Source organism: Melopsittacus undulatus, chromosome 12 (genome assembly GCF_012275295.1).
Source record: "Melopsittacus undulatus isolate bMelUnd1 chromosome 12, bMelUnd1.mat.Z, whole genome shotgun sequence".
In the NCBI taxonomy this organism is placed as follows: Eukaryota; Metazoa; Chordata; class Aves; order Psittaciformes; family Psittaculidae; genus Melopsittacus; species Melopsittacus undulatus.
Window position 1 is genome coordinate 6,166,573 of NC_047538.1, and position 13,703 is coordinate 6,180,275.

At 46.4% G+C, this 13,703-nt stretch overlaps 1 protein-coding gene across 5 annotated transcripts in view; it reads left to right on the forward strand.

Annotated features, from left to right (window-relative positions):
- The window catches only part of LOC101868407 (arginine-glutamic acid dipeptide repeats protein), a 223,918-nt gene extending 210,536 nt beyond the window's left edge, over positions 1-13,382 (forward strand). For 3 of the 5 annotated variants that reach the window (XM_034068167.1, XM_034068168.1, XM_034068171.1), the window contains 8 exons: positions 788-949; positions 2,321-2,434; positions 3,063-4,447; positions 4,820-5,042; positions 6,133-6,856; positions 8,741-8,887; positions 9,106-9,286; positions 10,328-13,382. In XM_034068167.1, coding sequence (XP_033924058.1) covers positions 788-949; positions 2,321-2,434; positions 3,063-4,447; positions 4,820-5,042; positions 6,133-6,856; positions 8,741-8,887; positions 9,106-9,286; positions 10,328-10,361 — 2,970 coding nt within the window. In that variant the 3' untranslated portion in view covers positions 10,362-13,382. The remainder of the gene's footprint in view (positions 1-787; positions 950-2,320; positions 2,435-3,062; positions 4,448-4,819; positions 5,043-6,132; positions 6,857-8,740; positions 8,888-9,105; positions 9,287-10,327) is intronic. The other 2 variants (XM_034068169.1, XM_034068170.1) reach the window with 2 other exon arrangements.
- Positions 13,383-13,703: the final 321 nt, after the last annotated feature.

Sequence of the window (13,703 nt, forward strand, 5' to 3'; positions counted from 1 at the left end):
CAATCTTGCCTTCATATTTTCAACAACTGGCAGTAAACTGTCATGATAAACTTGACCAGTCATTCTGGGTTTTGTACTGGTACATGTGCTCCTTCCAGCTGGATCCTGTCAGAGGTAAGCCCTTGGGCTTATTTTAAAGGCTGAAATGCTCATCATGGGGTCTCCTCAACTGTTGTTTGCTGCTGTGGTTTGTGCTCTGTCCCAGTGTTCACTGGGGTGAAATGCTGGGAGCCTCGTGTGTACAAGTGACCTGTGAGAACTTTGACAGCAGCTCTGGTTAATCTGATGCTTTCTGTGGGTTTTGGCTGATAGAAAGCAACAGATACTTCTTTTCCTTGCCCTCCCCTCTCTATCCTTGTGATAACAGCATTAACTATGGAAGTACACTCTGCCGTGATTCCTTATTTTATAGCAGGAGCCCATTGAAACTGTGGGGTTAGAAACTGGTTTTAACTGCTTGAATGCCTTTTTTAGTGGCACGTGATGGTCCTCTCCTACCTCTTTCCCCTTGTGTGTATGAACACTTGCAAATGTACTTGCATGTGTGTCATGAGGACAACTGAGCATGCAGACAGCAGCAGCTTTGGAATGTCTTTCTGATGATGTCATTTCTAGCAGACAGCGCTTAAGATAATCACTTCATGGTTTTGAGTAGAGAAGTTAAGGATTTGCCTCTGTTTAACTCATTTTTCGGGCTCTTAGCAGGAATGCTTCATCCATGTAAGACAGTAAAATATAAAGGGGTTGGACAAGTGACTTGATGCACTTCTGTTTCTGTCAAACACAGATGTCTACACTACGCAGTGGTCGTAAGAAGCAGCCAGCCAGCCCTGATGGTAGAGCCTCCCCCATCAATGAAGACATCCGCTCCAGCGGCCGCAACTCCCCCAGCGCCGCCAGCACCTCCAGCAATGACAGCAAAGCGGATTCAGTGAAGAAATCTGCCAAGGTAAGAGCTGCCCGTTCTCCTTTTGAGTTAGGACGTGGCCACCTGAGGCCTCTGCAGTCTGAGAGATGAGATTCGGGGTGTAGGAAGCCAGGGAATCTCGCAGTGACCTAGAAATTCATGTGGGTGGGCAGGAAACTGAATGGGGAACGTGATTGAGGCTTTTCCTGTACGTGAGGATGTGCAGTGATAAACACTGTGTAACCTTACTGCTGTCATGAGGAATTAATCCTGCAGTTTTGGATGCAAATGCAAGCATTAGGCTTGGAAAGAATACAGCTCAGAAATGCTCTATTTGAGACAAGTAGGCAGTTTAGGGATTGGTTTTAAGCAGTGCTCAGTCTTTGTGTAGAAAGGCATATAAATATGTAGTAATTCAGGCTGCTTCTGTTGCTGGTTCTCTGTATGTGTATTGGCTTACAGTTTAGTGTGTTTAAATAAGTGCTTTCCAGGAGAGTCCTGAAGAAACCAAAGGCAGATGCCGTGGGAAGGTTTGCCATTAAGCAGTTCAAATTGAAAAGCAGCAAGTTAAAAATAAGTCTTTAGAAATAACCCCCAGGTTAAAACTGGATGATGGAGCATGTTTTCACATGGTAAAACTGAGAACGTAGCAAAGTTGGGAGTTGGGTAATTATGTGATGTATAAAGCTGTCCTACACCATGAAAGAAGGTAGTAATCTTGTAATAGCTACTCACTGTTAGCCCTATATTTAAGGGGATGTAAAAATACCCCTTTCAAAATTTGAGGAGTAGTAGAAGGAGGCTTATCCTATGCCTGTCTACTGCAGAAAGTCTTGCTCCATCCTCTGTGCTGGGCTCTTAGAAGAGTATCCTGGGCCAGCTGCTCTGGTTCCTGACGGACTTGATTGATCATAGCTGGAGACAACTGCTCTGTTTAAGATGTTCCTAAATATTCCTTCACTTTCAAAGCTGGAGGCCACATCTGCACAATGAGGAATGCTTTACTCAGTGTTCCTTGTTCCTACTACCACGTGTCAGAGATGTGTGAAGGATTTGGGTGCCAAGTGCCCTTTGGGGTTCTGTCTGCAGAAGCAAACCTGAGCTCTGGTGTGGGTTCTGTCCTACTCTTGACCTCCAGAGGGAGAGGCTGGGGGGGTTATGTAGATGCAGCTCTTGTGGGAGCTGCTCCTGGCAGGTGGCAGAATGCAGCAGCAGCTCCAGAACAGATTCTCCTGCTGCCTGTAACTGGACAGAGGACAAAGGCGTATGGGGTTGTTGTTAAATGGTGTCTTCTGATGAGTTCTCCTGCTCCATGGGAATTCTCCTTTTATTTGTGTTAGCGATGGCATATGCTCAACGTGCTTCTGCATGTACATCACTGGTAACTGTTGTGTTCTGCTTCATTTGTGACAGAAGATAAAAGAAGAGGTATCTTCTCCTCTCAAGAACTCCAAGAGGCAACGGGAAAAGGCAGCTTCTGACACGGAGGAACCTGACAGGTCCAATGCCAAAAAATCCAAAACTCAAGTGAGTCTCACACAGGAATATTTTCTCTCAGGAGAATGGTTTGAGGGTGAGGGGGTGCAAACCAGCAACATGAAATTGGTTTAAGCCACAGCAAACTGTAACTTAATCTGTGATTGGAAAGCAACCAATACTGTAGTATGTTCCTTCTGTTGAAACCAGTGGGATGATACAGGGTAAATCTAGAGGTGTTTTTACTGTTTGTTTTCATACCAACATCAACCATGTAGGAGTTCACTTGGATTCTTTTCCATCTTCTCCCCCCAGTGTTTTTAATATAGATCCGTATTTTTTACCCTTTTGTGGCAAGTTAGACCAGTGCCACTGGTACTGAGTCCACAGCCTCTTCCATAACTTGGTCACCCTCATAGAGGAGAAGTGTTTCTTGATGTTCAGGCAGAAGCTCCTGTATTTCAGTCTGTGCCCATTGCCACGCTCCTGAAAGAGCCTGGCTCCATTGTCACTGCACCCTCCCTCTGGACATCGAGGCTGCCTGTGTTGCTTCAAGTCCTGTGGGGTTTGGAGGGTGGCACTTGCACAGCTGGGGTGATGGGGTTCATCCTGTGCCATGCTGGTCATGTTCTGTGTGCAGTTCTCTCACATGTGGGGGTTCTTCCCCCTCTCCCTGCAGGAGATCAGCAGGCCCAACTCTCCTTCAGAGGGAGAGGGCGAAGGCGAGAGCTCCGACAGCCGCAGCGTCAATGACGAAGGGAGCAGCGATCCCAAGGACATCGACCAGGATAACCGGAGCACGTCACCCAGCATCCCAAGCCCTCAAGACAATGAGAGCGACTCGGATTCATCTGCTCAACAGCAAGTGCTGCAGGCACAGCCCCAAGTGCTTCAGGCACAGAGCGGTTCTGGCCAGGCTCCTCCTCCCACACCGCCTATCTCAGCCCAGTTACCAGCATCGCTGCCAGCAGCATCAAGCGCTACTTCGGCTCCACCACAGGTCTCACCATCAGCATCCCAGCCCCCCAGCCAGCCCCAGGCCCCTGCTCCACCACCACCACCTCACTCTCACATACAGCAGGCGCCTGCCTTGCACCCACCGAGGCTGCCATCGCCTCACCCTCCACTGCAGCCTCTGAGCGTGCCACAGAGCCAGCCAGCCCCTGCCTCCTCCTCACAGCCCCACTCGCAGCCTCCGCTCCACAGCCAGGCCCAGCCTGCCCCGCACAGCCTGCAGGCCCAGCCCCTCCTGCCTCATCCCGTCCCTTCCCAGCCCTTCTCCCTCCCCACGCAGTCATCTCAGTCTCAGGTTCCCCTTCAGACACAAGCACCGTCTCATTCTCACTCCACTCTCCAGGTAACGCAGCCTGTCCTGCCAACTGCAACCTCGCTGCAGCAGGCTCAGCCTCCGCGGGAGCAGCCCTTGCCACCTGCACCCATGGCCATGCCTCATATCAAACCTCCCCCTACTACCCCCATCCCTCAGCTCCCCACTGCTCCATCCCACAAGCACCCTCCTCATCTCTCTGGCCCTTCTCCATTCTCAATGAACTCCAACTTGCCTCCCCCACCTGCTTTGAAACCTCTGAGCTCCCTCTCAACTCATCATCCTCCATCCGCGCACCCTCCTCCTTTGCAGCTGATGCCTCAGAGCCAGCCACTGCAGTCTTCACAAGCCCAGCCTCCTGTGCTGACGCAGAGTCAGAGCCTTCCTCCCCCCGCTAACCACCCCCCATCTGGACTCCATCAGGTATCCTCCCAGCCCCCCTTTTCTCAGCATCCATTTGTCCCTGGAGGCCCACCTTCCATCACCCCTCCTTCTTGCCCCTCCACTTCCACGCCACCCACCGTGCCTGGCATCCCACTTCAGACTTCCATCTCCACATCGGCCGCGTCCAGTGGGAACGTGCCCGTGGTGACAGCCTGCACACTGCCACCTATTCAAATCAAAGAAGAAGTCCCAGATGAAGCTGAGGAACCAGAAAGCCCTCCCCCTCCACCCAGGAGTCCATCACCAGAACCTACTGTGGTGGATACACCAAGTCATGCTAGTCAGTCAGCCAGGTATGGAGGTTGTCTTCAGTGCTTCCTTAATGTGCTCTGGTTTGTTTTGGAAGCAGGATGTAGGACCTGGGTGTATTTTACATGCACATCTTGTCAGCCTCTCTTCCTAGTGTTATCTTGCTCTGTTTTTCTGGAGAGGTGCAGTTTCAGACAGGGCATTACAGTTTGTGCATGTGAGAAGGGTTTTACACTGTGTTGTCTGTGGAGTATTATGGTACAATGAATTTTCTCATGGCTTTCAGGGGGTAGAAGTGTCTTGTCTTGTATCACTTGTATAAGATACTCACTCTGGTTCTGGTTTTGGTTTCATTGACATGATGAAACTCTCGCATCTTTCCCAAGGCTAAGCTCTTTCTCTTTTCTTTCTTTCAGGTTCTATAAGCACCTGGACCGTGGCTACAATTCATGTTCAAGAGCAGACTTATACTTCATGCCACTGGCAGGATCGAAACTGGCCAAGAAGAGAGAAGAGGCCATTGAAAAGGCCAAAAGGGAAGCGGAGCAGAAAGCCAGAGAAGAGAGGGAAAGAGAAAAGGAGAAAGAGAAGGAAAGAGAGAGGGAGCGGGAGCGGGAGAGAGAAGCGGAAAGAGCTGCGGTAGGTTCATTTGTAGCTCTGTAAGGGAGCTGGTGGGATCTGACCTGGATGGTGACTGCAGAATGCACATCCCCAGAAGCACTTTAATGCACCTGCAAGCAGGTGTTTGTGAATGCAGGAGCCTCGTGTCTTAGGTGAAAGGCAACCTGCGATGAGCACCTCCTGCCCTGCCTGTGACTTCCTGCTCTGTAAAGGAATTGGAGAGCTTCTGCTCGCGGTCTGTTTGTGATGTGCAGGAAGCCAGTGCTGCTGGGGATAACTAGCCCAAGTACTCATGTTTGCTTGCAGTAGAACAGCACCCTGTGCAGGCACAGTGGATGCCTTTGTGTGCCTTGTACTGCTGTGCAGGCTCCCAGGTGCTGTCTGCTGGGAAAAGCAGATCTGAAGAGGTTTTAAATTGGAAGCAAACTTCATTAGCTTTTTTTATGGAGAGACCCAAACTCTGGTCTTGGCATAAAGAGCCAATAAAACTAATCCATCATTCTGTGGCCTCTTGGAAAGTAATGATTACTTCTGGGCCCACACAACTGGTAGGTTGGTAAGACATTCTTGATGCTGGAAAACGTGTTAAAAGTCTATTCCATCGTGCATTTCAGAAATCTGAATCATAGCTGTGTATTTCTGTATTATAAAAGTCAGGAGATAGCATCTGTCCATTAAGGAATGTGTCATGTATAGGGACTTTATTCTGGGGATAGGGGTCTTTTGGCAATTGTGGATAAGCTGTGCTTATTGCTCTCCCCTGAAGTGCTCTGCTGCTCTTGTACAGGGAGGGGAGAGCAGGATGCAAAGTCCTGATGTGAAAGGAGTGGACTTTGTTATCTTGCGTATCGTGGAGATGAGTTTCTTTGGGTTTAGTCTGTTCTGGGTTACAAATGAGTGTGGAGAGGCAGAACACACTGCTAACAAAGTAGTTATCTCCTGGCCTACAGGCTAGGCACCATCCAGTTCCCCACATGGCAGTGGATCACACAACTGCAGGAGTCACGGAGCCTCCTCTTCAGAGTCTGAAGCAGAAGGGCAGTTTGTGTCTGCTCTGGTTCTAAGCCAAGTGTGTTGAGCTAAAATTCTTGTCCCCCTTTCTGTGCAGCAGAAGGTATCCAGCTCCTCCCATGAAGGCCGACTTGGAGAGTCTCAGCTCAGTGGGCCAGCACACATGAGACCTTCATTTGAACCTCCACCGACGACCATAGCTGCTGTACCACCTTACATTGGTCCGGATACACCTGCTTTACGAACACTAAGTGAATATGCCCGTCCTCACGTCATGTCACCAACAAACCGCAACCATCCCTTCTTTGTCCCCCTGAACCCCACTGATCCACTCCTGGCCTACCATATGCCTGGCCTCTACAATGTGGATCCCACCATTCGGGAGCGAGAGCTGCGAGAACGGGAAATCCGGGAACGAGAGATCCGGGAAAGGGAGTTAAGAGAGAGGATGAAACCTGGCTTTGAGGTGAAGCCCCCCGAGCTGGATGCACTGCACCCAGCTACTAACCCCATGGAGCATTTTGCCAGGCACGGTGCACTGACTATCCCACCAACAGCAGGACCTCACCCATTTGCTTCCTTCCATCCGGGTTTGAACCCCCTTGAAAGAGAGAGACTTGCACTGGCAGGCCCACAGTTACGGCCTGAAATGAGCTACCCTGACAGACTGGCAGCAGAGAGGATACATGCAGAGCGGATGGCATCGCTAACGAACGACCCCCTGGCCCGGCTCCAGATGTTCAACGTCACACCTCACCATCACCAACACTCACACATACACTCGCATTTACATCTACATCAGCAGGATCCCTTACATCAAGGTGAGCCCAGGGAACTGGGCTGGGCAGGTAACTGGGAAGCCTCGCTCATGAGCTGTAAGCAGTGGTCTGAAACAGGCAGACTGACTCAATTTCAAGCAGCAAATCCCTGTTTTAATGTATACAATGTGCCTTCTGTACTGTATAAGGTTTTGATAGCTGAAACACAGGTTATTTTTGGAGGGTGAACCAGTGACAGTGATAAAGTAAATGATGATAACACTACAGTGATCATCACTGTGCTGGAATTAGTAACACTGCTAATGCCTGTTAGAAGTTCTAACTGGAAAGGAGCTGAAGCTGTTGTTTCCATAGAGGAGCTGAAAAAATAGCTAGGAGAGAGGGACTTCTTCATCTCTTGAGCCGTTTGACATGCCAACCATCTGGCTTTAGTTGAGCTGAAATTTGCTGTCACAGTTCTCATAAGAGCCATCTAAATTTATGGGTTAGCTGCCATGTATTCTTATGTGTGGAATTCTTTTTCCCCAATTTTTAATAGTCTCAAAAAGGAGTTGATGCCTTGCTCATTTCTAAAGCAGGTTATGTGGTTCTGCCTCTGGAAGTCTGGAAGATGAGACACTAAGCAGGATTTTTCTGGTGACAGACTGCAGAGGACACAGCAAGCGAGGCACTAGCTGCAGTAGCTGCCAAGGAAGGGGAAAAAAGAGGCCCAAGTACTTAAAGCACAGCTTCTGGTGCAGCTGGTTACAAATGTAGTAGTGTTCATGCAAGCAAATACAGCACACTTTGCCTTGGAGCACTATGCATTAAATGTGGCTGGAATATCTGCTGCTTGGAATTTGGAAGGAATTCAAATGCTGTTGCAGATGCCAAATTGTATAGCGAGGAAATCAGCAGTTGTCTTGTGAGATTGGTGCAGGGCTGTGGGTTATGGGTAGATGAGGGTGCTGAGTATCAGCATTCTCAAAGCTGTCAGCTGTGGACATTGGCTGAGGCTGATTGCAAACTGGTTCAGTTTGAGGCAGGTTTGTGTATCGCATTGATAGCAGGAGAAATTTGTCATAGATGGTGTCTGTACAAGGATACTGGTGTCAGGTAAGTCATCACCTCTGTGCAGGTAAGTTAGGTACTTGGTCTAGAGAAAAACATGGCTAGTACATTCTCGCTCCCAGTGTAGTAGGAGACTGGTGCTTGCAAAGCCAAGCCAATTCATTATTAAGTCCCTCTTATGTGTATTTGGAAAGTAATCGGGTTTTAATCTTGGATGCCAGGTTAAAACTGAGTTACGGTCTCCTGAGTGTCTCCCAAGTAGTTCTTGCTCCAGAGTAACTGCAGGTGGGTAAGGCCTTAAGGTGCATAACTGGTATGTCTCCTTGGAGTGGGGATGAGCAGGGTGTGAAATGGTCACACGTCTCTGCTCTGGACCAGACAGCAGCTGAGGAAGAATTGTGTTACCTGTCATTTGTGCTGCCTCTGCAACCCACCAACAGCTTCACATGCAGAGCTTTCACATGAGCTGGGTGGTGTCAATGTCACCTTTTGCAGACAGGTTTTGGCCAGCTTTATGGCCTATCAGGTAGTACTGGTAAAGTCAGAAGGATGCTGAAGTGTTTCTGTACTAAATGTTACTAGTGATCCCTCAATTTTGAGTGTGTAAAGGAGAAACAGAGTTTTAGTGTAAGATTTTCTAAATGTTGACCATCTCAGTTACTGCTTGGTGGATTTCTTGTAGAAATGGAAAGCCCTGTGTTGTTGCCTTAAGAGTTGGGACTGTTCAGTATGCAAATGTCACCTGAAGATAGAAAAGTGGGTTTCAAATTGGGTGGAGCTAAACTTTTTGTAATTATATGCCAGTTAGGCAAAGCCTAACAGGCTTTTGATCTCCCAAAGCAGTTGATTTGATTGCCTTCTTTCCTTCTTTTAAAGGTTCAGCAGGACCTGTTCACCCGCTGGTGGATCCTTTAGCTGCTGGACCCCATTTGGCACGTTTTCCCTACCCACCTGGGACCATCCCCAACCCATTGCTAGGGCAGCCACCTCATGAGCATGAAATGCTCCGACATCCAGTCTTTGGTGAGAGCATTGTATGGTTCTGTACAAAAGTTGGCTCTTGATCTAAACTGTCATCTTCTGGGTCTTCACGTTGCTTGGGAGGGGAGTTGGTGGAGTTGAGCTGTAACATAGGTTATAGCCAAAGGTTGGTTGGTTTGTCTAACACAAAAGCTTCACAGGACAACTCTCTTCAAACCTCATAGCAAACAAGTGTCTAAACGTGGGCAACTGTCTCTTAGGTACTCCTTATCCACGAGATCTGCCTGGTGCCATTCCACCTCCTATGTCTGCAGCCCATCAACTGCAGGCCATGCACGCCCAGTCAGCAGAGCTGCAAAGACTGGCAATGGAGCAGCAGTGGTTGCATGGGCATCCTCACATGCATGGTGGTCATCTACCAAGTCAGGAAGATTATTACAGGTGAGAGGTCTAATGAAAGCTTTTGGGTGCTACAGCTTCCTCTGTCTATCTCCACATTGCATGTTTTTGCTCCCTGAATTAGTGCCTTTCTTACTGTGTGTTGAGTTCCTGTCCTGGTGCAGTCATGGAAGGTGGTGAAGCTGTACTAAGACCTAATTTGGATGTAGGTGATGGAGCAGATGGGAAGTTAGGTCCAAATGACTGTCACAGGGTGTGGATTAGTTGAGTCTTACGTTGCAGAACTATGTCTGATTGGGGTTTTTAGTGTGATACTTACTACTGTTGCTGCTTCCACATCTCTCTTCCTTGAGAACAGTGGAGGAGGGTGGGTAAAGCTTTATGAATGAGAAGAGGGGAGGAATTCAGTCCAACTTTAAGACATTACTAAGGGGAGTAGGAAGTTGAAATGTGTGCGTAATACGGATGCTGCATTACCAGCTGAGAATGCCTAGATGAATCATGAGTTGTTCTCGGAATGCTGTATGGTGTTGATAGCGGTGCTTTCTTCTTGTCTCCTGCCTTATGTGACACCATCCTAGTTCCTGTTTGGCAGTGGCCACTGAGAATGTGTTAGCTAAGAAAAAACCACTAGCACCTAGTGAGGGTCATTCCACATGTCTGTGGGTAGCAAGGATACATAGGAAGCAGCATATTAAACACCTGCCTTGTGCTGCTTTACTCTGATGTTTCATCCCTTGCTTCTGCTTTCTGAAATTGCCTGCTGGCCTTGTGCCGCGGGGGCAAGCAGTCAGCCTGAAGCTGTGGCTGCAGATAAAGCTAAAGCCTGATGAGCTGGCAGTAGTGATCTTGCTCACATGTAAGGAGTGCTGCAGTAGCAAAAGGTCAGCGCTTCCTCCCGCCGCAGCCAGCCTTATCGCTGCTGTTACAATGGCTCTTGTTTCGTGCTGAAAGCTCACAAGTCCTGTTGCAACCTCTGTTCCCTTCAGGGCTGCGGGTGAGGTGAGCAGGAAGTCAAAGCTGTCTCTGAAGTGTCTGACACCTCCTTCGTTGTGTTAAAACGAGTTTTCTTTCTCTTTTCAGTCGACTGAAGAAAGAAGGCGACAAACAGTTGTAATAAATTATTTATTTGTAATGCTGGCTGTGGAAACCCCAGTCCTTGGGAAGGAGTGGAACATTTTTACATACAATAAGAGCTACAAAAGGAAACAAAGAATATCTTATAAAGATTTCTTTATATATTTAAACCAGAAACAACCACCCAACAAATAGAGACTAATCAACATAGTGTTTCATTTGTAGAGAAGATTTCTCAAGACTGGTGTGGGTCTCCCTGCATGACAACGTATTCAGAAGCCTATTGAAAATACAGGACTGTGTGGAATATTCAGAGAACTTCCTGCAATCTTGGTTTTTTGGGGGGTTTTACTTTGTTTCTTACTAGTTTGTTTTGAGTAGGTGCTAGAATCAGGTTCACAACACAAGTCACTGTGCGTGAAGAGACACTCAATGCATCTATAGCTATTTTAATAAAAACAAGGATTGCAAGTAGGTGACATAACAAGCTCTGAATCCAAGTGCTATAATAATAATAAAAGAATTACTTTTATTTTAATACATTGTAGGAAATCTTCATAATTTTCAAGAGAGCTCAGTTCTGCAGCATGGCTTTTTAAGTCTGTAAATAACCTTTTTTTGGGTAGAGGGGAGAAACGAAACAAAACGCAAACTCCAGAAGCATTTATCTTGATTTTCAGTAACATCACAAATTGTGAATTCCTACCTGGTATTGACAGAATACAGAGTTGATTTTTTAATAAAAAATATATATATAATTATCCCTTTAATTAAAGGGAAATTAATAATTTCACATGGGTCAAAGCTTGAAATTTGGTTTGCTGTCAACAATAAGCATTAAAGAGAGTTGCAGGGATAATGTTGCAAATGACTGTTTCTGTTCTTGGTTTCTTGGTTGGTTTGGTTGTTTGGGGTTTTTTGTTCGTGTTACATCTCTCTGTTCTGCAGCTGATTTCTGTTGAGTTGGGTTTCTGAGCAGTACAGATGTCCCTTGGAGCTTGCTTACCCTTTTTGATGCCTCCTTCAAGGGTTCATTTTCAGTGTGGCCATAACACATTTCTTTCCTGTTACCTTTTGAAACTTAATCTAACTACATTGGTTTTAGAATGTAGGGAAAAATTAAAAGAAATAATGTGTTCTAAAATCTCTTTTTAAACATGTTCCATGGCTCAAACGAGTACAGCCAGAATTTTGTATGCATGTGCATCCTTTTGGGGAGTGTGCTCTTTCTGGCCTCTTCTGTTTTATATGTTCTTAAGAAGAGTGGAAGAGGCAACTCCACTCGTGATCTTAAAGTTGTACTGCAAACAGCAGTCTCTAATTCTCTTGGACTGTTTTAGTTTTGGGTTTGTAAGCAAAAAACTTTTTAACTGTCACCAGTGTTCTGTATCTCAGGAACTTCCTGCTTTGGGATTAACCATGGACAGTAACATTTACTGACTCCCAGCGCAACAGGTCTGTGCAGAGTAACTCCTGTTGGCTAGTTCCCATGTGGAGGGGAGGAGAGGAATGCACAGAAGGCCAGCGAGCATTATTCTGGAGACAGCTCTGCTTTACTGTCTAGACAGATTCATTTTTTATCTCCCTGTTTTGCCATGGGTTTTCTTTGCCAGAGCAGAGGGTGATGCAACCAATGGACATCTGAATCTGCTGGCCATTTTTTATCTCCTGGTGCATAACTTCCCCCCGTTCTCTCTTTTAAGTCATGAGTGCTCTCTCTCTGCTGTTGTAGACTGTTCAGTGTGATGGTTGTATCATAAGACTATACTGAGCCATGCTTGATAAGCTTGTAGTTAATCATACTTCCTGATGGAAGGCATGGCATGCACAGTGCTTTGTCCACCTCATGCATCTCAAACCAGAGTCAGTGCCCAAAGATTACTGCTGGACAGTTACTAACATCAATTTACCAGTTAAAAACATTTGTCAGGGTATTCCTGGTCCACTCTAGGAAAGAGTGTATAGGAAAGAGGGAGGACTATTTCAGCTGATGTTGATCTTCCTTTTTTTCTGTCCTCATTCCAGATTTCTCAGTGCTAAAGAACTGCAGTAGCGTTAAATCAGTTCCATCTGCTATGTTTGAGCTGTGTGTGAAGGCATTAGGAGGAACAGCTAGTGTATCTGAGAATTGGAAACCATGAGGTCAATCTAGAATCAAGGATGGTAACGTCTTCAGTCAATGCCTTCAGTTACTGTCTGCAGCGATCAGGTGAAACGGTTTTCTTCTGCACACAGTGGAGTAGTTGGTAAGAACAGTCTGCTCAGCAGAGAGAGTGCCTCAGCTTACTTTAAAGGTCTAATTAGGCACATTTCAGGTAAACCTCCCTCCTTGGTTTTAACATGGGTGATTTGGGAACCTGGGGGAGTTCAGCCATTTCTTCTGATCCTTCTATTTTGCTGTTACTTTTAGCTGTAGTTCTTAAGGAAAAAACCCAGGCTAATAGCCTTCCATGGTCCTCTCTCTGTATTGTTTTTTTCAGCTGAAGTTTGCAGTCTGTTCAAAAGCTATTCATTGATTTTTAACTTGTGTTTTCCCCAGAAAAGCATCCTGATAATTTACAGGAGGATTTTTTGTTCACATTCAGTCAGCAAATAAGCACTGAAATACTTCCACTTCAGACTGATGATTAACTACAACTTTACATGCAGTGGTGTTTGAAGCCATCTCGGTGTTCGATGCCCTGTTAAAACAACCCAGACCTTCTGCTTTTCTTTAAGAAATCTCTCTTTTTCTTGTTTTCCCTCTGTTTGGAAAGTTGATTTTCTTCATTTTGCTTTAGTGTTTTTGAAATGTCTCTCTTGTTCTATGTCGTCATGGTTGAGCTTGTTTCACTGCACCGTTAAAGCAGAGTGTACATTCTGACTGCTACATTTATATATATCTTGAAGCTTAATGTATATATGAGTAGTTTGCGATGGGATAACACAGTGTAAACAGAGTAGAAACCCAGAAATCGTGACTTCTGTGTTCTCTCCATTTGAGTATTTTGTAATTTTTTTGAAATATTTGTGGACATAAATAAAACCAAGCTACACTACAGCAGCCAGGGTTTGCCTGCAAGCCACATGTGTCTCGTGATTGTTGTCAAGTGGGCAAAGACTTACTTTCCTCTGGGATTATATGGGATGCCAGCATGGCCATCTTGTCTGTTACAACGCTGGCTTGTCTTTCTTGGCTTTATTTTTACCTACGTTGAGGTCACTTTATTTTTAATAGACAGTACACCAAGCACCAACATCGTGTCCAGTGTTATATTCTGCCTCCCTGGGGCACATCTGTGCTCTAGAGCTGTACTGTATAACTTTGTCATATTTCTCCCCCAAGTAAAGCAGTCACATTGATAAGACTGAATGTGTAAGGATGTTCTGGTTGCCATGCCTT